This window comes from Papaver somniferum, chromosome 7, assembly GCF_003573695.1.
Source record: "Papaver somniferum cultivar HN1 chromosome 7, ASM357369v1, whole genome shotgun sequence".
NCBI lineage: Eukaryota > Viridiplantae > Streptophyta > Magnoliopsida > Ranunculales > Papaveraceae > Papaver > Papaver somniferum.
In genome coordinates this window covers 65,570,816-65,595,924 of record NC_039364.1, presented here as the reverse complement: position 1 = coordinate 65,595,924, position 25,109 = coordinate 65,570,816, and the positions used below count along the sequence as shown (strand labels likewise).

The window sequence follows — 25,109 nt, the reverse complement described above, 5'->3', positions numbered from 1 at the left end:
AGAATCCCTTACGAGTTCAATTTTGTGCACACTCTTTTAAAGAGTGTGCACGTAACAAACCAATCACCTAGGTCCTTCTTAACCAATAGTTATCCCATTTAATTAAATTTAAAAGACAGCCGCATCAAATATTCTCCTAAATTATAGTTCACAGTTACTACAGTATTTGGTATTTATGGAATCTATGATTTGCTAACTAATAACAGTATTTTTTAATATATTATTGGTAAAGCTGATTGATATTAAAGCAATCTAAATCAAGTAATAACTAACAAATCTTATAGCATTAGTATTATATATTTTAGTTAATTTATTTACATTTTTCTATATCATAATAATCATGAATTACTTTAAGAACATTTGAGAAATATCAGTTAGAAACAACTAATGATCAAAATCATTGATATAGGCATCAAACTGATCTCATGATTCCTTCTTTGTTATTGTCTGATCTTCTTCCGATCAATTAAATCATGCATTCAACTTGTCCCACTTTAGCACTTTTGTTGAACGACTTCTAAGAGAAAATATTAACAATGGCCAAAGGTAAACCTATACCCGAACATTCAGGAAAAAAAATTTTAGGAGGGACTAGAAAAAACTTATATCACTTCAGAATTTTAACTAAAGACCAACAAGGGGAGTCTCTGTAAATAAGGAACAAAGCTCTAATTGATCAATTATATGCTGATGGAAATAATAGCAGGAACATGTTGTTAGTTATGAAAACCAACCTAAACAATATGATGTTACACAGATCGTTTCCAAAACTAAATACCTATTGCCTTACTTGTAAGTATTATAATTTAGGTTAAGATTAGATATGATTGCCTACTTTTGATTTTAATTAAATTTGAAAACGCGGGGGTACAACAACTACACTCGACTATTTTGTTCGGCAATATGTATGGACTAAACTCCAATATAATTCCAAGAGTATCAACTTAATGAAACTCACACAAGAAAGATATCAAAGAGATTTATCTCTTTCTCAACAAAATCAGTGAATCAAATAGATAGAAATCCGTGAACCTGATTGTTATGAGAATAACTCGGATGGTACCAAAGACCAATGTCTGAGTGTCAACCAAGTTCTATCCAACAAACAAGGTCAGATTTACCAACTGTGATTGAACATCACACAAACCTGCGATATTTCAATTATATAAAGAAAATATAATGCGGAAAAGAAATAATACAAATACCAGAAATTTTATTAACGAGGAAACCGCAGATGCAGAAAAACCCCGGGACCTAGTGCAGACTTGAACACCACACTGTATTAACCCGCTACAGACACTAGCCTACTACAAGTTAACTTCAGACTGGAATGTAGTTGAGCCCTAACCAAGTCTCGTACCGATTAAGGTACTGTCATGTTCTTTACGGCTCTTGAATATCGCAAGACTCTGCGCACTTGATTTCCCTAGCTGACGTCCTTTACAACCTAGAAGTTGCTACGACCCAAATTCAAAGACTTATAAACAAATCTGTCTCCCACAGATAAGCCTATTGTATTTTATTATTTCCGTCTTAAGATAAAGATCAAGGTGAACAGGAAACACAACTAATAATACAGTCTTATGTTTCCCGAAGAGCAGCCTAGAATATTAGTCACATCATAATAACCTAACTGATTAACAAGAAGAAATTGTTGCGGAATCACAAGAGTCTGAGACGAAGTAACAGTTGTGATTACTTTTTATATCTTATATATCGGAGATAAATCTCGAGAAAATATTAAAGAAGATTAAACTCAACACCATAGAAAAAGTAAGATCAGGATATGCAACTACAAAGAAAATAGTTGGACCTGTCTTCACGAATCCCAAGCGAAGTCTTTAAGTTGTTAAACCTAATAATGGTTTTCATAAGAACTGGAAACCTAGGTTAAGAGAGGATCGACTGTAGTTTGCAACTAGGACACACGAAAGTGTCGGGATAAGGTTTCCCAGATGCTAGAGCTTCTCCTTATATAGTCTTTCAAATCAGGGTTGCTTACAACCAAAGCTAAGATAGCTTATTAGCAAGGCAATTAATATTCACCGATTGATGAACTCCTGATTTAAGATTCAAGCCAAGTTTGCTTAGAAAATAAGCAATCAATTTCAATCGTTAGATGGTTTGCCTTGATACAGATAAATGAAATATACTTATATTCAGATATGGATGAACCGTACCTAAATGTGTATAACAAGTTGGATCAATAACAGTTAACTGAAGTTAGCCATATGAACTTTTTTAGCTTAGCTATATTCATCTAACACTTCTAGACTAGATCTGATAATCAACCAATCATGATAGATAATCAAATGTATTTGAATGTGTTTTAAGAGAGTTGTTCAAATGTTCACTATCTCATAGAAATATATATAAAGCATTTGAAACATATTCGGATTGGTTTGTAAGTTTACAGAGTACGTATACAAGAACCGATACATGAACATAATGTCATGGTTTGCAAATCTAGTTCGCTTACCTTAACGCATTAAAACCAGGGACTTTAGTTCGCAAATAGAGTTCACAAACGAACCCGAGTTCATGAGTATAGACAATAGTTTGAATACAGAGTATGTGAACAAGTTGTCATACTTACATATTTTAGAACCTAACCACTGAGTTCGTAAACTGAATTCGCGAACTACCGTTCCGGACCTTTCCTAGTTTTGTCGTTCGCAAATACTGTTCGCAAACCAAAGTTCTGGACCCCATACAGAAAAACTCGTTCTCAAACAAGAGTTTCAGACCCGAACTAGCACTTCACAGTTCGCATACTGGGTACGCATATTGTGCTATATCCAGACATTGGTAGTAGTTCTAAAACTCTCGTTAATCGATTTGAAACATTCTTGAGACGATAATGGTAATCTTACACATACCACTAGCTTCAAGTAATTTTCAAATGATTATTTGATCAATACGAAACATCCCAAGTTAACATCAAATGATTGTCTCACACGAATCATATAAGATGTTCAATGTAATTTTCACATGATCATCTTGACATAATATTTAGTTTCCAACAAATGAATTATTCGTAACTAAAGTTGTCAAGTAGATGATGAAGCATTCTAAGCTTTAAACTCATATTTCGAGAATTATATAAACGAGATAAACTCGACTCGAAATTTCAAATGTGTATAACATAAAGTCTATATAGCTATACGACTTAGTCTTATTAGTATACAGAATTGAATAAACTTCTGAGTGATAGATAAGTTTTAGTCTTCACATACCTTTTGTCGTCGAAGTTCCTCCAAACTCTTCAGTAGATCTTCTTTTTCAATGGGTGAATGCCGTGAAGTCTAATGCTCAACTACACACTTCTATCACAATCCGAGACATAACTATAAGTAAACTAGAAATCATATATAATTTTAATCAACTAAATTTGACAAACAAGTTTGAGATATTAACGCTTGCGAGTTCGACTCAGCAGTGCTCCTACAAAATTAATAAAAATAATAAAAACTAATAGGACCAATGTGATCGGCTTGTTGTATGTATGCCCGCTCTCTAAAGAAGCGTACAGGACTCATCTCGTACAGTAAGGCTTTCTATATACAAACCCTACTGTAAGGTTTCCTATATACAAACTTCAGTCCAGCCACCTACTGTTAGGCCTGCACACGGTTCGGTTCGGTGCGGTTATAGCTAAAACCGTTCACCTAACTGTGTTCGGTGCGGTTATCACAATTAAAACTGCAGCCGAACTGTTTAGTATTCGGTCGGTTTTTAATCGCACCAATACTATTCGGTTACGGTCCGGTTCGGTTCGGTTTTCACCTATACCCTGCACCTGTACATAAACAAGTTGACCAAAGTCTTAAGTCTAAAGATTAACCAAAAAGTCTGATGAAACCAAAGTTAAAAAGCAAGTAGCATAAAGAGTTGCCAGTAAAAGAAAAAGAGTCATCCATTTGATCTTCATTTCTCAAGTAGCAGACCAGTAAAAGATTGCAGTCCATCCATCTCTCAAGCCAATCATCCCCTTAATCTTCATCCTTTCCCAAAATGTCTGCAACAAGAATGCAAAGAAGAAATATTCAAATATATTCAATGAAGTCTAATGATAAAAGGTATAAAAACTAACAGATAAAAGAAGATAACATTTATTCAAATTTCAAGTCAAAATAGAAGAGATTCTATTACCATCTTCAATGTTGGAATTGTTATCTGGTACATAGTCACACAGAAAATCAAGAGAGATAGGTTTCTGCAACCAGCTTTGCGTACAGAGAAGTGCTTCAACTGTCCTGGCAGATAGCGATCTTCTCCATGGGGTAAGAATGCGCTTCCCGGTACTGAATGCAGATTCTGATGCAACAGAAGACACTGGTATTGCCAAAATATCCTTCGCCATAAGTGATAACACCTTGTACTTGGTACTATTAGCCTGCCACCATGCCAGAATATCAAACTCCCTGGTAGACGCTTCACAGTCATCAAGCAAATACCTTTCAAGTTCTGACTTTGGATGAGTACTATGAACATTCATTCTTCGCCTTTTCTTCCTTGATTCAAGCATATCCTCAATGTTCTCTTCTTGCACAGAAACAACCATGTCATCAACACCAGCAACAGCTGTTGACCCAGTACCTAAGACATCAGAACAATCAATAGTAAGTAATGATGATAACAATCTTTATGATAAAAAGCAGATAAGAAATATTAAGTAATGAACTAATGATGATCAATAGTAAGTAATGATTTCACCTTCCTCTGCATTGGCATTTGAATACATGCTGGTGTACTCATCATAAAGTCGTCCCATATCTTGTTTCACAGCCTTCAAAACAGTTGTAACCCTGAAATCATCTTTCTCATACAAACATTCCAAATCAAATTTCAAACCAGATTCTTTCTCCCGAGGATCAAGCAACTTAGCAAAATACATAACAGAGTTCATATCTTCATAATCCCCCCAATATGCGTTATACTTCCGAAACATTATTTCTGCCATCCTAGAAATATGAGGATCTCGGTTTCCTTTATCTCTAAGACGAACCAACTGTTCATGGATCAATGCCAACTGCCATAGAAATTCATGTGAAGTAACCTGAACTGAAGCCGAGAACTTAACAGTAACATCAAAGAAGATTTTTAAACACTTAACAAGACACCTAGCATATGACCAGTCTGCAGCATAGGGAGCATGATGACGGGGCTTGTTCTTTTTCTTAATATTCTTCTTTCTAGATACATCTCCCTCACATTCAGATTCACTAGATGAACTAAGATAATAATCTTCATTATCAATTACAACAGTATCATCATCGGTATTAGGTAAAGCTTCACTTTCAGATTCTTTGAAAATATACTTAGAACGAAAGCTCTTGTCCTCCCTTTCTAACCTCTTAAATACCTTTTCATATGGAATGGCAGCTTCAAGCATCAGATACGTAGCATTCCATCTGGTCTTCACATCAAGGAAAACCATCTTCTTACAATCAATCTTCTCGAGAGAAGCACATTCTTTGAATTTGGCCAACCTATAGGGAGAACCGGTAACAAACTTGATAACTGATCTGATCCTTCCAACTGACTTGTGATACAACAACACAGCATCTTTGACAACAAGCGCAAGAACATGCGCAACACACCTTACCTGATAAGAATGGAACAAGGAAATATCATCAAAAAATCAGTAACAAGCACAAAGAAAAATCATAAAGCATGTCATTTCATGTACCTTGATCAACCTACACTAAAATGTAACTTAAACAACCTGCTATCAACCTACTAGAATCAGTTTTCATATTGAGTCAGTTTCAAGTTTCATATTGAATATATATGCTATCAACCTACTAGAAGTATAGAATAAACATAGCAATAGAGCTAAGAAAAGTAATTATACCTGCATGTATTGAGCTCTCACTACTGCTCCTGTCCAATTGATGACACTGGTTTGAAGATACTCAATTGTGACACTATTTGCACTGACATTTTCCAAAGTCACACCAAAAAGATCTTCTAGACCCCAATCCAGCAAACATTTCTCAAGCATTTTCCCAATCTCCTCTCCAGTATGACCCTTGATCAAGCAAAACAGGATGATCCTCTTTTGAAGTTTCCAATGGATATCAATAAAGTGCACTGTCACACACATATAATTGAAGTTGTTTGGAGAGGTCCATGTATCAGTTGTAAGAGAGACTCTTTGTTTACTTTCCTTGAAGTATTTCTTCAACTTCTCTTTCTCATCTTTGTACATAATTAAAAGATCTCTGTAAATGGTCATCCTGCTTGGCACCTTGAATCTAGGTTCAAGCTGTTCATAATATCTTCTAAACCCTTCTCCTTCTACAATTCTAAATGGCAGTTCATCTATGACGACAAACTCAGTCAATCTTCTTCTACACATATCCTTGTCATAACTTACAGCAACCAGTTGTGATGACTGTCCAGGCCTTGGTGGTGGAAACACCAAACTCTTTTGTCCCTTGAGCTTCTTGTTGGGATTCTCTGGACATGTGCCTAAATGTGTCTTCATGCTGGAAGTTCCATTTCCTCTACTATGTGTTTGCAATTTCTTCTGACAATGCTTACACTGTGCTTTTTCTTCGCTGATCCTTATAAAGTCATTCCAAACTTTTGATCTAGTTTTCCCCTTCTTCTTCGGTACAACTTCAGGTGCAGGGTCCTGTGTAGCCTGCTGTGTAGCTTGTGTTTCTTGAGTAGCATCAACTTGAGGTGTTATAGATAGTGTCACATCAGCATAACCAGCTGCAGTGGATGGAAAGGGAGATGCATTTGCCATCTTGCAGCTTGATAATGAAGCTGAACTTGATCCAATCATTGCCCTGCCAAAGGTAAACAAGTTAGTTCGTACTTCTTAATACAAGCACACATATTTCTTAAAACAATCAAGTTAGTTCTGATTCTGAACTTGATAATGAAAGTGCACTTCATGTGAGTGACATTGCCCGCCATCTAACTCAATTTTAATTAAAAGCAAACAACAAAAGTTGGAAATGGCTAGCACCTACAAAGTTATTAATACAACAAAATTTGAAAAAATAATTTGGATATGATTTTCATCACATCAAACATGATAAATCTCCACCAAAATCCAAACTATTCATTCAATTTCAGGCACATGCCATTAATATCTCAATTACACAAGCAAAATCCAAACTGCTCTTTCAATTTCAGAGTAACCCTGACTAATTCAACACCCATTAAAACCCTTTTTCACACAGTCACAGATCATAAATCACTTCATTAATCAACAAACCTTTTGCAAAATATTTTACATCAACAAACCCTAAGTTCAAAACCAGAACAAGTCAAAATGAAGATTGAAGTAGTTAGTAGTTACCTGTAATCAGACTCCTTCCTTCCCTTAACTCAAACTGAATGATAATATTTCGACAAGTTCTTAGGTAACACCAAAACCAAACTCTAACTGGGATAGTTAAGTTTAGAACCCATTATTACTAGATGCTAAAAAAACAGGTTTTTTTTAAATCCCAAACTGAAAATATATATGCATCAAATTGGTAGGAAGATGAGATTGAAGTAGACGATGAGGCAGAAGATGCTTACGAAGAAAAGATTGAAAAACCATCTATAACGAAGGCTGGAGCTTCTGCATCATCTAAGAACAAATCAAAGAAGAAAAAGAAAAAAAGCAAGGAGAACTCTAATAAAGCTGGAAAAGCAGTTGATGAGGATTTTGAATGTTTGAATATCGGTTTGGAGTCTCCTAGTCAAAACTCTGGCAAATTTCAGGACCAACAATTGAGCCAGGGTGCGTCATCTGTATTAGCAGTGGATCCCAAATGTCTGAAGCCTGAGAATGAGTTACGAAGGATATTTGGGTCTGATGTTGTGAGGTCATTTGAGAAAGATAAAAAAGGTGGCTGTTCAAGGCAAATCCGTGGTGGAAGACGTGGAGGTCATAATCCTAGAAAGACTTATCTTGTTTCTCCATTAGAGCATTGGCCTCGATGGGACGGATCTATGTCTATGGAACTTCTGGAAACCAAGGATGGAAAACACTATTTCAGGTAAGATCTCATGCACTACTTGTCTGCTGGATAATTTTTGTAAACTGTCAGAACAATTAGTTTGGCATCTTGTAGCCATGGATTGTCATAAAATATTAGATGGAAAACACAAGTAGTCCAATGCTATAGTAAGGTTTATGCTTCTTTCAGCTACTAGGATATCGTCGAGAAGCTAAAATTTCCACTTTCTTCCTCTTCTTTTATGCAATATGTCTTTCGTAGAACCTTGCGGAACATTTGTCAGTCATTGTTGTTACTTCAATTTTTTTCTTCTTTAATAACACATGACGTTCTGAATTGTGCATAATTGCCTACAGAGATGTACATTCGTCTTCCTATAGCCAAGCTCAAAAAACATTCGAAGCTGCCAAAGCAATGCACGACCTTAATGGTATAGCAAGTATCCTATAGTACTACCCTTATCACGTAGAGTCCCTCATTACTTTAGCTGAGGTGTTAAAGTTCTCTGGAGAACTAGATCAATCTGCTGATGCTATTGCAAAGTGCTTATTTGCATTGGAATGTTCATGGCATCCTCAATTCAGCCCCTTGCAAGCAAATTGCCAGTTGAAGTACATTCATGATACAAACAAGCCAATATTCTCAGTGCTTTTCACTCACATGCTAAACATGAACAGACGTGGTTGTCATCGTTCAGCTCTTGAAGTCCGCAAGCTGTTACTTTCACTTGATTCTGATGATCCAAAGGGGGCAATGTTTTGCATTGACTATGTCTCTCTCAGGGCAGAGGAGTACTCATGGTTAGAGCGATTCTCTGAAGAATATATAAGTGATAACTCCCTTTGGTTGTACCCAAACTTCTCATATTCTCTTGCCATTTGTCGATTCTATCTTGAGAATGAATCTTGCTCAAAAAGTTCTGCTACGGAGTCTGAAAAGGCTACTCCCAATGATCTTATGAAGCAAGCTTTGATGCTTCATCCTTTGGTCTTGAAAAAATTAGTCGCGAAGGCACCTTTAAAGGATGCTGCCTGGACAAAGATACTACAGCACCCATTCTTCGGATCAGCTCAGGCCGGTGGACCTTCTCTCGAGCACCTGATTAATATATATATAGAAAGGAGTTACATAATGTGGAGATTACCCGAATTGCAGAAATTGTTAAGAGATGCTGCTGATAGTGTAATAATCACAAGCTTAGATCGCAGTGGAAGTGATGCGAGAGACTGGGCCTGTGTGAGGAAAGAAGCCTTCTCTTCAGACAATAATGAGTAGGTTTTCCTTCTATACTTTACATACAACGGGGAAGTGCTCATATCTTTCGAGTTAGACTCCTTCTTCTTGCTTAATTTTATAGGTATTCTCATTTATTGGTCTCGGATTTCTCGGATTCGGTCCCACAATTGCCACCTGAGGAGCTGCAGAACTTGATGCAAGATCCTCGTATGGCTCACGGTATGCCGAATGTAGCACATATTCCACCCGAGGAGCTGCAGAACTTTCTGGAAGACCCACACATGGCACAGGCAATTCAGAACATGGACCCTGCTGAGATTCGTGAGGCTGTAGCACATGTTCCCCGTGATGTTCATAATCGAAATCCGCTGTTGATCTTATTGGAGTCTATCCTACCATGGGTGGATTATGGAGCTGCCCATGACGATAACCAGGACCATGGTCATGACCAGGGTAATGAACACTAATTGCCTTATTAGTGTTTTCTAATATTGGCCCGAGTTAAACTACTTTTGTGAAACCTATGATCCATACGGTGCTTTGGTTATGTTTGAGGTTGAGCACAAGCCAAGTGCAGAGACACCTTTTTGTTGAGCACAAGCAAAGTCGTTCATTCCTTTTTATTTACTCTTGATAGCTCTTTCTTTTTTTGCTGAAACAAAAATGCAAAGACTTGTACGAAGAGTTCGAAGCTTTGGTTCCCTTAAAGACCAAGAGTCGGACCAATTATGATTTTTCTACATCTAGCACTAGCATATTCTGCCAGGTTATCAACAACATAATTATAAGATGTATTGCAATCACTTACTATAATAACAACCCCTGACTAGCAGAACTCGCGACCCCATTAACGAAGTGCATCAACAGCTTGCAGTATACACTTTGCAGCAAGAAACCTAAGGACCTTTTTAAGTTGCAAATGGGCTGTTGTAGTAGCATCACTTGTAAGACCGAAACAAAACTTGGCTGCCATTTTCCTTCCTGTATCTTATGCCTAACCCCAAACTGAACCAACACCCATCAGGTTATCTAAACAAGAGGCGTTTACGAAAAAATTGCATCTCCATTTCAAGATATGCCAATGTAAGGACAAGAACCAAAACCAGAATCACACCAGGCCATAAAACAGTCCTTGGGAGAAGAAGATCAAAAGATTGGGGCTGGACAGCACATCAGATGGTACTTAAAAAGTAGACCTGGAAATTAAGGTGTGACAAATGCTTCCAAAAAGTAGACCCTCGACTATCTGGACCAATAAAAGCAGTTAGCTCACTTGAGCACAGAGAACGTGGCTCAGATTTTGGTTTTAAAAAACAAAATGCAGGTGTGGATCTGATGTATTATAATCATACAGGCAACATTAAAGAGGCTTGGCAGGCGGGTGCACGAGCAGCGATCATATAGGCAAAAAGTTCAAATCTCAGAGAAGTCGACCTGGACAGGTTTTAAAGCAACTAAGCGTTTCACTAACCAGACATTTCTTAAATACTGCAACACTAATTAGAGGAAGGATTGCATGCCTTCACAGTGTTCACGCCCTGTTTTCAGACATTATGCAGCTATAACAGGTTTTAGTAGTGAAGTTAAGTATTTCTCAAAATAAAATAACCAAACCAACAAAAGTCAAAGAAACATCACTCCAAATGAAACAAAATTCCTCATGAGGTTGTTATTCAGCCAATGATACCATCACCTGAACCAATCTGGATGATAAAAGAGAACATTCACGAATATAATATTCTTGGCTTCTAATGTTCACCCCTTGGTTTTACGAAGCTTTTTCTTTTTCTTTTTGTTCGTATTTCTTTTTGCTGGATTCTTCTCCGTCTCCAGCTTCATTGCAAGGATATTCTTTGCTTCAGCACTGTTAGGGTCTTCAGGTAGAGTAGTGTAGTAGAATTTCTTATGGGAACCAACCTGGTGGCACAACAGCTTCAGCATATTCCTTCCTCTCATCCATTTCAGCAAAAGCTTCATGTGTGTTTTACTGTTAATTCCATCTACAGCAGCTTCCTGTAATAACAAAGTCGATTTGGTTAGAATAAAACATGCTCAAATCCTGTTACATGAACATGATAATGTATAAGGGAAAAGAATGGTCCTTGTGTTTACCTGAAGTGAAAAGATTTATGTATAACTATACCTGACGTTAACAATTTAAAGTTTTTCTAAGAATTCATAGCAGTGTGCAATGACTCAGTGAACCTGTGGAAACCCCTCCCCATTTTAAGAAACTTAAGGTGATCTAACTATGTTCTGAATCATTTTATTTGGATGAACAAGAGCAAACTAAACCTGCTTCTCTCTACGAAAATTTCTATAGGAAAAATTAATAATCTCAGCGTAAAAAGTAACAGTACTGACAGAAAAGGAAGGATAGTGTCTAGTAATGACTGAAAAACTTGGAGATCTCAAGAAGAACAGGAGCTCCTACTGCAATGAACATTTTATAGCTTCAGCATTCAACCACTGACAAATTCCTTAACTAAAGAAGTAAAATAAAATGCAAAAGATATATACCTCAACAGAAAAAGATTTAAAACTGCCAGAAATTCGTATGTGTATCAAATAGAGAAAAGACTATATGGCAATGAAAGATTCTTGGAGGACAATAAGATTTGCATTTGGACAAGTGGACTGCAGTATGCAGAATTGGAGAAAGTTCAGGCATCCCAACCCTTCAACTCGATTTCTAATCCAAACAAATAAACAAACTTTTGAGCATTGTTCAATATATAAACATTTTCAGTTCATGGAAATCTAACAAAGACTTTTTAGTCTAGATTTGAAATGCAATACTCAAGGAATGTAATACCATTTGGTATTAAACTCTAATACTACTGTACCTTCCAACTACTGCAGCATATGCAATGCAATATGTACCTCTTACTACACTCCTGACAATAAGAGGACACTACGTAATACCATTTGAAAGAGCTCACCAAGTTTTCCCTGTGACTAGAACTCATGGGATTAGGGTACTGCTAAAAATTCTAAATGAAACAAATCAATTCAACAAGGTTAGACACTGGAGAAACAAAACTTCCTTCATTTTATCTAATTGCCGGATGACTCATTTTCCCAAGCATCGCAGGTTTACGACGAATTACCACGTCATAGATGATTTCACATTACCTAAGCTGGCCAAATCAGTGAACATCCAAAGAAAACATAGTAATGGGAAAATCATTTGGAGCTTTTGTTACTGGGTTTAATTCAAATGAATCCCAGATTCAAAGACTAAATAATTGATCAAAATAAAAATGGAGATGCACACATCCAATTGTGAACAAGATATAATTAAAAAAGCTAAAAAAGCCCTAATAAGCACAGAGAGTACCTGGGCATGGGACCAAGTGCTGGAGATATTGAGGGGGCCGTGATCTTTAATAACTTGATAAAGATTCTGAGAAATAGCAGCTGCCTCTGGTATTGGTACTTTAGGGTTTATTCTTCTCACATCTTCTGCTCTCTTTTTTGAAAAATACCTTACCATTTGAGTAATCACTCCTCCTTCTCCTCCTCCGCCATTACTAACTCTGCTGAACCGCGTAAACATTTGTCTCACTACAACTCTACCAATCTCTCTCAGATGAGTTGAGATTGAAATCTCTTGTCTCTGCAAATGCGAAGTGTGACAGTGATGAGAGACTTTGGTGAAGGTTTAAGATGAAAATTTTACTAATCACACCCACCGTTTTCATTTCAAACACCCCCAGCCCAGTTTATTATGTACAGCGGAATTTCTGATGCTGATTCTTTAGGTGCCTGGGAATTGGTCACACATAATCAACACCATGAAGAGCTGCTGAAATTTGCGAATGCGACCATGTAGAATTGAACCACAAGTTGATGTTGTGTCAAAATATTGTTTTGCGAAGCTCGGAGCTTAAAAATTTGGGGTAGTAGCAAGTAAGTTTGATTAGCTCACTGGTAAGGCTTCAGGATTTAGTTCATGAATTGGGATTCAAGAATTTACTTGAATCTTAATTTCCTTCTCTTCTCTTCTAAACATAAATGGTGTACCTACCCTATGAAAGTTTCTATTGAATACATATACAAATCAACAAGGAACGTCGTTAAAAATCAGAAAGCCAGTCAGTGCTAACATATACAGTATAATTCTGAAAATCTTCAGGGGAGAATATAGTCTTATCCAGTTATTTGCATTATACAAAAGTGATGACCAGGGCTAAAAAGAGAGAAAAAGTTCTCGGGTTGCCTTATAGTTGGACTGTTTGACAGCAAGCTCAAGCAACATCAGTATATCTACAGACAAATGGAGAAAAAAATTCTTCTTACACTCCAAGAGCTTGAATCAGCTTTTCGACAACTAGATACTTGAACGCTAAATTCCTAGAAACAACTAACAATCATCCATTCTTTTCTTTCATTTGATGGTTACAGCGAACAGCAGCACTACAAACATTTTATATTCACTGCGTATATGCAAGCTCAAACAAATGAAACTTAACGTCGAAGTTTTTACATGCTTTAGTTTTCTCATTTTCCATTGCCCTCATTTCCGTTAGAAAGGGATGAAGACGTCACAGCAGAACCTTTTGTTGCTCCATCCTCAACTTCGTTTTTGTCCTTCACAGCCAACATAACTAGTAGCACCAACAATGGATAACTTATGGTGGTGAGAGACCAATTTATAATCAACTGTCCTATCAAGGAGACTTTGTGTGCATCAATTTGCCATGCAGCTGCACCTCCAGCACTCTGAATTCCTTTATAGAACCCAGCATACCTACAATAAGGATAAAAACTAGTTAGCACTTGTAGATAGTTACAACAGACAGATCATGACCAGCAAAACTAAAAAGACTTTCTAATTTCCCTAGCCAACAGTTCGAACAAGCCAAGCTTAACCTTAAACATGATATCAACTTGATAAATCTGTGAGTCTGATGGTATGGGGACGGCTTAGGAGTATTGGGAGATTGCACTGAGTATTGTGAGAGTGTGTGAAAATTCTTTGTAGGATCACAGATCCTTAACCTCTCAAACACTGAGGTGGACTGGTGGAGTGTTGCAAAATGTCAGGGAACTCCTCCGAATACCCACATATCACCACTTCCTTTCTAACAGTTCAATACTTAAAAAGTTAAAGCGTTCTCAAAATTTTCTTTTATTGTAATATACAGCGAGTAGAGAATGAAAGGAAATTACCTACTAAGGGTTTCAGAATCGTCTGCCAAAGCACCAATTACCCAATAAACCGTCGACTGAAACATTGCATCCAGCAATCCGTAACTGAAATACAACACAAAAGGTCCTGCGAACCTACTTCCCGAAATCTTGAAATCTAACTTTTCTGGTAAATCTTCAGCTGAGTATGTCAATTGGTTGGCAAGTCCTCCTGCCCAAATGCCCGTACTAAGCAAAGCAACAACACCAATTCCGATGAAACCCCTCTTCCTTCGGCTCTCGAAACTATAATCAAATATGTAGCCGATTCCAACTGATCCCAACATTTGTGCTCCCCAGTAGAACATGTTATTCAACCCACTAGTTCTCAAATTAAACAAAAGACCATTTACATTGTTGAACTGATAACTGTAAAAGAAGTTACTAGCCAAGGAAGCTGGAACCAGAAGGAGCATTTTCCAATTCAAGAACAATTTCAAAATCTCAATCAGTTCAGTCGTAACTTTGGAATACTTGATGTTAGTACAACGACTACCATCGTCACGAACAACACGACTAGGTGGTAAAATTCCCAAGGTGAGAACAGTACCAATTGCCATAAAGAACATGAAATCAATATAAGTTCCATCATTAACTGAAACAGCCTCCGTCCTGTTGTAATTCATCACAAATGGAATTAACCCACCTATGCAAGATAACAAAACACAAAAACCACAATTAGATATCAACTGGGAGGGTTTCAGGGTCTTCATCGTCAACAGTTGAAACTGACACTAATAAGTTTCCAACGAATTATCTAAAGAATGAAAATCAGACACTGCTAATGAAAAAGAAAGATACAGATAACTCACCAATAACACCACCCATGTTGAAAATACTCCAAAAGATTGCAATATAAGTGCCTTTCCTATCTTGAGGAGGATATGAAGTCATAATAGCACCTTGACCAGCCCAAAGAAGGCCAGCACCAAAACCCAAAATAGCACCAGCAACAATAGCAAAAGCTTGGTGCTTGTAATGATTATAGTAAAGAAATGCACCTGCGTATAAAACATAAGTAGAACAACCAGCAAAAAGAGTGTATCTTGGTCCAAGAATATTGTAAATTCCACCACCAAGAATACCAAAAACTGCAAAGGTTGTATACAAGGCTGTATTTGCATTATTTACTGCTGTATGATCAACTTGACCACCACCTCCCATTCCTGATAATGCATTGAACATACCAGGACAACAAAAACAAACTAAACCAATCATACAAACTTGTACCAATGGGGAATTGTATCTAAAACGAGTCTTTTGTCGAAATTGGGTTTCCCCTGTTTCTGCATCTCTAGCATACTCTTCTCCCATGATTTCTTGATTGGGTGTTTTGTTTTCTTGATTCTGAGAAACGGGTATGCTTTTTTTATAGAGAAAAAGAGTAATCTGGTTTTATGGGTTGACTATCGAAACTATTGGATTTGCAGCTTACAATTATCTGTCTAGCGATGAAATTTATGTAGAGCATAGGTTTGCGGATCCTTATGAGTGTGTGAAGGAATTGTTTATTGGGACACGAATATGGAGATCTGATTGGTAAATGGTCCCAGCCAATCGGAAGATACTGTATCCATCACAGTGAGAAACAAACACTAGTAAACCTTAAGAATCTCTACTATGATTATAATGGAAAATATTTTGTGCGTCAAGATTCCTGGGATTTGTGATACTTACACCATAATTAGGCGATAAGGGGTATCCCCTCTGCATGGTATTTGATACTAGCCCCCTTGATTTTAGGTTTTCTTATTACTGGTACCAAATGCCAAAGCTGTGGTTTTGTCAGTTTCTCAGTGAATTTGATGCTTTCCCGAAATGCAAGGCCAAGACTACTACAGGACGGCACCTAAGGCGGCAACAACTTGTACGTGTTTGGAATTAGTTTAAACAAACATATGGTGAAATGACGTGTAGTAAAATTGGGGTTTAGCTAAATGGACATGCAAAGAGAGTTGTATAGTCAAGATCATTTAATCTGGACACCTACTAACTAGGTTCTCAATACCAAAACAAATGGAGACATGAGATAATAGACAACACAACTGATAGTCCAATACTTTGTCAACTTAGTTCCGGAGGAGAAAAGAACGAGAAAGTAGACAAAAGTTTAACTTGACATGGAACAAAGAGAATTATTTCGATTTTAGAATTCAAAAACGGGTGTGGAATCACGTAACAGATCAGACCATGAAGGTGTCACCCTGACTTCTCTCTTGGAACCAAACTAATTGCAGGAAAGAGTTGCGGGGAACAAATACGTTTCCAAGATAGCACCTTGGACTCCAGGCACAACTATTAGGAATCACGACTATTTTAACAGCTAAAATTTAGGTCCGGTTGTTGACATCTAAAACCGGAACGGAATTAAAGTGGCAAAAGTTCCGTTTGAAACGAATTCAGAAAATCTACTTTGGTTCGTTACCTCTGCTACTACACCGTCTTGGTACATCGCAGGTATGATCGATAAAATAAAGAGGAGAATGCAATGGATACTGTAATCTCCTATCCAACACAACTACATGGAAGGAAATTAGAAGGCGGTAGTGGCTTGCCAATCACGTGGCAGATGAAAGTCAAACAGGAAATCTACCTATAAAAATTTGGGACCGCACAATCCCAAGTTTTCTTAATCAAATTATTTTCCATGACTATATCGATACTACATGTCCACGTGTAATTGTAATCTAGTTTTTTAATAAATGCATGCTTTAAAATAAGAAAAAAAAAAATCTCCAATCCGAGAATATTAATTTCCTAAATAAACATCAACGTTGGATAATTTTGACTTTTACCTAAAATCTTTCTCCAAAAGACATGCGAAGAGAAAATGTGGTGATAAGCTAAATAACCGTGAATGAAGCACCCAAGATCATAAAGTTTTACATAATTTCCTAGGGGATGCGAATAATCATAATCAAACACGTTTTGTTATTTTTATGTTCTGAAATAAAAAACTTCGTTATTTCGAATTAAAAAATATTTGCAAATACAAAATAAAACTAGTAAACTAATACGGTTTATACATGGGTCCAAGTTTTTCAATTGGGAAAGAATCTGGGAGATGATTTCCTTCAACTTTCCAATATCAAAGAGATTTTGGTCCACATGATAGAATATTGCCATATTCTTCACAATGGTGAACTCGATGCTATCTATGACCATAATCTTGAATCCCCTGGGTCTGTGGAGTCAGATGGTTGGTTCCATGGCCATGCTGATCCTAAGTTCTTGAATAGATAAAATTTTAGGCTCCTAGGTTCATTTTTCAACTAATTACTAAGTTCAAGCTACCTGTTTTTTCACCTTTGATTGCACGCTTATCTATTACCTGTTCAAGCTACCTTTGATTATATGATTATCTATTACCTCTTGCTTCTCCTTCTTTCATTCTTAATATTCACAACTTATTATCCCTGCCTGTTTACTTACATAATTTTCTTTAATCCTGCTTGATTATCTTTATTTCATTTGATTACTTCACCAGAAAAAGTGGGGGTCTAACAACACCACCCAATATTTCGATTAGCAATTTGTATGGACTAACTATGAAACACTTACTAGAGAATCAACTAGACAGTCAGACTCAATCTAGATAAAAGTATCTCAAGGAGTTAATATCTCTCTCTTGTTTTGATTCACTCAAGCTAATAGAAATCACCGAGTCTATAATCAAACACAAGGAATAACTTGGACGTTACCAAAGACCAATGTCCAAGGATCAATCAATATCAATCAACAACCAGAGGTCGGATTTCCAATCGATTGATTCAAACACACAACCTGTATTATTTCAATTATATAAACAAATATAATGCGGAAATAGAAATAACACAGATACCAGAATTTTGTTAACGAGGAAACCGCAAATGCATAAAAACCCCAGGACCTAGTCCATATTAAATACACACTGTATTAAGCCGCTACAGACACTAGCCTACTCCAAGCTAACTTCAGACTGGACTATAGTTGAACCCTAATCAGTCTCCCACTGATCCAAGGTACAGTTGTACTCCCTACGCCTCTGATCCCAGCAGGATACTGCGCTCTTGATTCCCTTAGCTGATCTCACCCACAACTAAGAGTTGTTACGACCCAAAATCGCAGGCTTTAACAATAAACAAATCTATCTCATACAGACAAGTCTATCAAAGGATCAATCTGTCTCCCACAGAAAAATCCTAAAAGTTTTTGTTCCGTCTTTTGATAATAATCAAGGTGAACAGGAACCAATTGATAATCCGGTCTTATATTCCCGAAGAACAACCTAGATTAATCAATCACCTCACAACAATCTTAATCGTATGGTAGCGAAACAAGATGTCGTGGAATCACAAACGATGAGACGAAGGTGTTTGTGATTACTTTTTATATCTTTCCTATCGGAGAACTCTCACGATCTCAAGCCAATCAATATGATTGTACTATTACGATAGAAGATGCAAGATCAGATCACACAACTACGATAAAAGTAGTATCGGTCTGGCTTCATAATCCCAATGAAGTCTTTAAGTCGTTAACCTGGTTTTAGAAGAAGAAAACCAAAAGTTAAAGGAGAAACAACTCTAGCACGCAAACTAATATCACAGTAAGGTGTAGGGATTAGTTTTTCACAATACTAGATGTCTCATTTATATAGCCTTTCAAATCAGGGTTTTTCCTTAGTTACAAAGCAATCAATATTCACCGTTAGATGAAAACCTGATTTAGATTCAAGCTAATATATCTCAACCGTTAGATCGAAAACTTAGCTTGTCATACACAAATGACTGTGCGCCTCTAGGTTTGTTAACCGTACCCAAACGTGTACATTGTTGGTTCAACAATAGTCTATCCAAAGAGGTTAACCATATGAGGGTTTCATACCAACCATGTTCTTCTTCACCATAACTAGTTCAATTAACTCAAATGAACTAGTTAAGAGAGTTGTTCAATTGCAAGGAAATCTTATGTAACTACACAAGACACAATTAAAGGAAAGATGATTTGATTCACTCGAATTGGTTCATGAAATTTAATAGCCCCGGTTTGCAAATGCATTCCTTAGTCTTTTGAGATTAAGTTCAGAAATCATCTTTAGATATATAACCTTCTCAAGTTCGCAGACTAGGTTCGCGGACTTAAGACACCGGATAGAGTTTAACTCCAGCAGAAATTCTCGGGTTCGAGAACTATGCCGGTTCGCGGAATGGGTTCGCGGACTTGGATCATGCAAGTAGATTGTCAACTCTAGCAGAATTTCTCGGGTTTGAGAACTTCGGCAGTTCGCGGACTTGGCACTTGCCATACTTCCGGTTCTCTTGATCAACAAAGTTCGAAAACTTCGGTTCAAGGAATCCATTGGTTATGTAATCTAAACTCTCATTCCAATCATTGAAACATTCTTAGAGGACGTTATATAGTTGTTATACTATTAATCGTCACAACAATTTTCAAAGTGATTGAAACATTCATGACTTTCGTCACTAGGTAAAGATAAACTTGGTCGAAGCGAAAAGCTTACCAACACATATTTCGAGATATAGATAGGCGAGGTATACTCGGCTTGAAATACCAAATGTGTATGATCTAGTCTATATATATAACATATGACTTTTGTCTCAAAGTGTAGGAGATAGAATAAATAGAATTTTGAGTGACAGATAAGTTCAAGTCTCCACATACCTTTTTGTCGAGAAGTTCCACCGGTTCCTTGAGTAGATCTTCTACTTATATGATGAATCGCCATGAAGTCCTTAAGCTCAACTACACTTACTATCCTAGTACGAGACATAGCTATAAGAGACTAGAAATAAAGACTTATAGTTTTGATCACTAACATTGACAAACATGCTTGAGATAGCAACGCATGCGAGTTTGACCGAGCAGTGCTCTAACAATCTCCTCCTTTGTCAATTTTAGTGACAAAACTATCAATACATATGGAATACAAAAAAGATAATGAAACTTTAGTATCTCCTATTACACATGTCTAATCTTCAACATTCCTCGAAATCTTCGTCACTTCCAAGTACTCTAATGATCCCAAAGGTTGTAAGTTTAGCATCACCGTTGTTGAAGATCCATAGCTATAACAATGAGAAAGCACCGGTCTCGATCATTGTTATACAGTGTCATAGTATTATTCCACAGTGTCAAAGTCCAATTGTATCACACCTTCAACAATAATACTATGGTGATATGTATCACTCCCCCTTAGTCAATACTCCATTTCACATGAAAACCACTTCCCCTTACACAATGATCCGAAAACCATATGTACTTGTAGTGTGAACTACATATTAATTCTCCCCCTTTTTGTCAATAAAATTGGCAAAGGTACAAGAACGGGATCATAATGAAATTTCCGTAAGAGACATTTTATGACTGAGAGAAAGAAACACACATCATCTTATTTATATGCAATCATATAGCCGAAGCTAACATCATTCATCAAGGAGTTTAAAGATACAAGATAACCCCTCTAAAATTCCACAGCCGCACACCCCTCAAGATATGACCATTAAGCACAAGTTCAAAAGAACTCTCCCCCATTATATGTCATTCCCAAGGGAACAACAACGAACGACCTTAATTTCAAGAGAAACGAAGAATTTTATTGGACACCAAAACCATGAGAATGATTTTTATATCCAACACTCAATCAATTTATTCATAAGTAAACCCATGAATAATTCAATCGGAATACATAATCAAATTAACCACAAAAATTATCAATTTAATTCATTGTGCTCAACATAAGTAAACTTACGGAGCAACGACTAAGTTAATCATACAAGAGAGTGATTGGCTTAATCGTTCATGTACTCAACACAAGAGAACTTGTGGAGTAATAACTAAATAACCAACAAGATGATTAATTTAGTTCTAAAATGCTCAACATAATGTACCTTACGGAACAACCAACAAAGCTAATCAAGAATAATCAACTTAGTTGTATCGTGCTCAACATAAGACACATCACGGAGCCTTACGTTAATACAAAAAGATGGATCAATGAAGATCTATACCGTGGAATACACAAGAATTCATTCTTCTTCACAAGCATATACAATAGCAATAATCCTTGGATACAAAAGATTTTAACCTATCTTCCGTCAAGGGTTGACAATATAGGCTTAACTTTTGTATATGTCAAAAGTCTATTCATTCTTATACCAATACATGAATATCGATCATGAACGACTTTACTTTTGACAAAATATGGGACAACAAAGTTCACGGACGTAAACACAAATATCCCATAACAAGTTGCAATATAACAAGATCAAATATATTGCAAAAAGTCATCTTCCAAATAGTTTTAGAATTTTAAACCTAAAAACAAGAAGATGAAAATAATAGCTATGTGTAGTCACAATCATCGCTATTCAAAGCACTAGTTATTCTTCCAACTAAGCCAAAAAGAAGACATACTAGGCAACAATAGTAACACTGGAAACTTGATTTAAAACACCTTAAACCCTACAACAATGAGAGATTGAACATGGACGAGTTCATCAGTTGCCTTCTTTAGTTCATTTCTCAGAAAACCAAGATTCCTTGTTGCAATCCCGAGATGCTCACGAACAACCTCAAAATCATGAAGAAGATTTCCTACCAGTTGTGAAGACAACTGAACTGGTAGTTTGTTTTCATGATCTACAGCATGAAAGCATGTTATGGAGACATCAATCAATTCACTGGTCTTGTCCTGCGTGACTTCAACAACCTTGTTTCTTTCATCCATTGTGTACAAAAAGAATTCAACTGAATCTTTTAACCTTATGAATCACAATATTTATAAAGCATTCAGAAACTCTAGGAAACATAGCGTTCGTGCGGGTCCAGTACGTGTACAAGCGGTCAATCGTCAGTGAGAGGGATGAACGGAGAGAAGAAGAAAAAAAATTAAAAAAAAAAAACAACCTCAAAGCACTCCTGCCAACATTCTCAAGATAAGCAACTTGGGACCAAAGAGCATCCTTCTTGTTTAAAAGATGGATGCAACCCTATGCAGTCATAGTGCATTAAGATGAGCATTTGGCCCATCATTATTGACTTTATTTTTCTCTCCTTCAAGGGGATTTAGAGAAGAACTACACATCATAGTTGAAGAAGGTTTAACAAGAGAGGAATTCGAAATACCTGAGCCAGTTGTTATCCAAGTCTTTTTGATGCCACGTTTGAGTTTATTTATGCTGATCTTAAGTTCTGTAACCCAATTATTAATATGCATGAAGTCTGGATCAAGAGTCTTTGAACCACATTCTTCTTCAGGGCGAGACAAGGAATTTACCTTTCTTTTCCTATGCCTTTTTCTCTTTTCAGAGTTATTTAGGAAATCAGTAGCTCTGTTGTTGTTCTTCCTCCTACCTTTGTTGGCCTTTTTTGATCCAGCAGCACAATCAAGAAGGAACGTACTACGGTGTCATGTAAGAATGGGTTCGCGGACTTGGATCATGCAAGTAGAAATTCTCGGGTTCGAGAACTACGCCGGTTCGCGGAATGGGTTCGCGGACTTGGATCATGCAAGTAGATTGTCAACTCTAGCAGAATTTCTTGGGTTTGAGAACTTCGGCAGTTCGTGGACTTGGCACTTGCCATACTTCCGGTTCTCTTGATCAACAAAGTTCGAAAACTTCGGTTCAAGGAATCCATTGGTTATGTAATCTAAACTCTCATTCCAATCATTGAAACATTCTTAGAGGACGTTATATAGTTGTTATACTATTTCTCGTCAAAGTAATTTTCAAAGTGATTGAAACATTCATGACTTTCGTCACTAGGTAAAGATAAACTTGGTCGAAGCGAAAAGCTTACCAACACATATTTCGAGATATAGATAGGCGAGGTATACTCGGCTCGAAATACCAAATGTGTATGATCTAGTCTATATATATATAGCATACGACTTTTGTCTCAAAGAGTAGGAGATAGAATAGATAGACTTTTGAGTGACAGATAAGTTCAAGTCTCCACATACCTTTTTTGTCGAGAAGTTCCACCGGTTCCTTGAGTATATCTTCTACTTGTATGATGAATCTCCATGAAGTCCTTGAGTTCAACTACACTTATTATCCTAGTCCGAGACTTAGCTATAAGAGACTAGAAATCAAGACTTATAGTTTTGATCACTAAGATTGACAAACATGCTTGAGATAGCAACGCATGCGAGTTTGACCGAGTAGTGCTCTAACACCATAGGAAAGGGGAAGAGGATAAGAAATCCACGGTATTCGCGTAGCCAAAAATAGTATTCCAATTTCCCATCTTCTGTTCGCAAACGACCGCCTAATCTTCGCCAAGGAAACTGTTTGGAAGATAGAAGCCTTCTTGACATCATTAACACTTTTAGTAAGGGATCAGGCCAGATGATCAACTTCCAAAAGTCGGGTATTTTCTTCAATCCGAAGTTGCCTAATAGATTTGGTAAAATGATAACAAATATTCGTAAAGTTAAGAAAATTCACTTGGAAGACAACTACTTAGGTACTCCCATGTTCATTTCAGGCTCAAGAACTAAGTGCTTTGAATCCATGACCAAACGATTCAAAGGCAGGCTACAAAACTGGAAAGGAATAAATCTTTCTCCATCCGCGAGAACTGTTGTAGTTAAATTTACATTGGAATCCATGTTAATCTATCATATGGGAATCCATGTTAGCCATGGTGAGGAAAGACAGAGGATAAGAAAGGATTTTTCATGAAGGCCTGGCCTTCTCTTAGTAAACCAATTAATGTAGAGGTCTTGGGTTTTAGGGATATAAGGGAAAAAAACCTAGACCAACTAGGGAGAATGGTATGGAACCTGTTGACAAGTGCCGACGCACCTTGGGCGGATACCCTTAAAGATAATTATTTTAGAAAATGTAGACACCCTTTAGATCCTAAAATAACAAAAACTAAAAATTGGATTTGGACTTGCATCCAGAAAGGCCTGGAGGTTATTCGACCATTTTGCTTTTGGGAAGTAGGTAGTGGCCAGTCTATTAATATCTGGGAAGATTGGTGGATTCCCGATTACCATTCTCTTCCTAACTCTCTTTCTTCTTCGTTGTCTCTTGTGAGTGAACTTATTGATAGCTTGTCTAACTCTTGGAAAACCATCTTAATCAATGCTTCCTTCACTCCTGACATTGCTAGTGATATTTATAGGATTAGGATCCGACCTGGGCAGAGTGATACTCTTAGATGGTTTCCAAATAAGAATGGTGAATTTACTACCAAGTCTTTATACTCTCTCATCAAACCGTCGTCTAACGACAAAAATATCTCTTGGAACAAAATTTGTACCTTGAAAACCTCCCCAAGAGTTCAACTTTTCATTGTGTAAACTACATGCTTCTTGTCATTTCTTACTTATCTAGGTTTTCTGAGATTCCTAACTCTTGCACCTTCTGCGGTCATCAAGGAGAGACAATGGAGCACCTCTTCTTCCACTGTCCCTTTGCCAGAAGTGTGTGGTTCGCAAGTACAACCAACCCTTTCTCCTTTGCTCCCTTTACTGACTCCGTTCAAAGATGGATTCTATACTGGCAGAGAAACCCGATAGGATGGAATAGCGACACATGTGATTGGAATGCGCTTTGCGCAACGATTCTTTGGCACATTTGGAAAGCGAGGTGTGATAAGACCTTTAAGGGATATCGTCCTGACCCGAGACATACAATTGATGGTGGATTTTCGACTAAGGTCAAAATCATAAAATCATGATATTAAATGTTT

At 37.0% G+C, this 25,109-nt stretch overlaps 2 protein-coding genes and 1 pseudogene across 2 annotated transcripts; 1 reads left to right on the top strand and 2 right to left on the bottom strand.

The window, feature by feature from the left end:
- Nucleotides 1-6,481: 6,481 nt before the first annotated feature.
- Nucleotides 6,482-9,804, top strand: LOC113294714 (annotated as a pseudogene).
- An 848-nt stretch (nt 9,805-10,652) lies between these two features.
- On the bottom strand, nt 10,653-12,856 carry LOC113292713. The gene is made up of 2 exons (XM_026541585.1): nt 12,550-12,856; nt 10,653-11,222 (listed from the first exon to the last, which is right to left on the bottom strand). The coding sequence occupies exons 1-2, from the start codon at nt 12,766-12,768 to the stop codon at nt 10,965-10,967; spliced, it is 477 nt and encodes a 158-aa protein (XP_026397370.1). The 5' UTR covers nt 12,769-12,856; the 3' UTR covers nt 10,653-10,964.
- Nucleotides 12,857-13,407: 551 nt separating this feature from the next.
- LOC113297507 (UNC93-like protein 1) lies at nt 13,408-16,031 on the bottom strand. Its single transcript, XM_026545995.1, has 3 exons — nt 15,215-16,031; nt 14,385-15,048; nt 13,408-13,962 (listed from the first exon to the last, which is right to left on the bottom strand). The coding sequence occupies exons 1-3, from the start codon at nt 15,714-15,716 to the stop codon at nt 13,713-13,715; spliced, it is 1,416 nt and encodes a 471-aa protein (XP_026401780.1). The 5' UTR covers nt 15,717-16,031; the 3' UTR covers nt 13,408-13,712.
- Nucleotides 16,032-25,109: the final 9,078 nt, after the last annotated feature.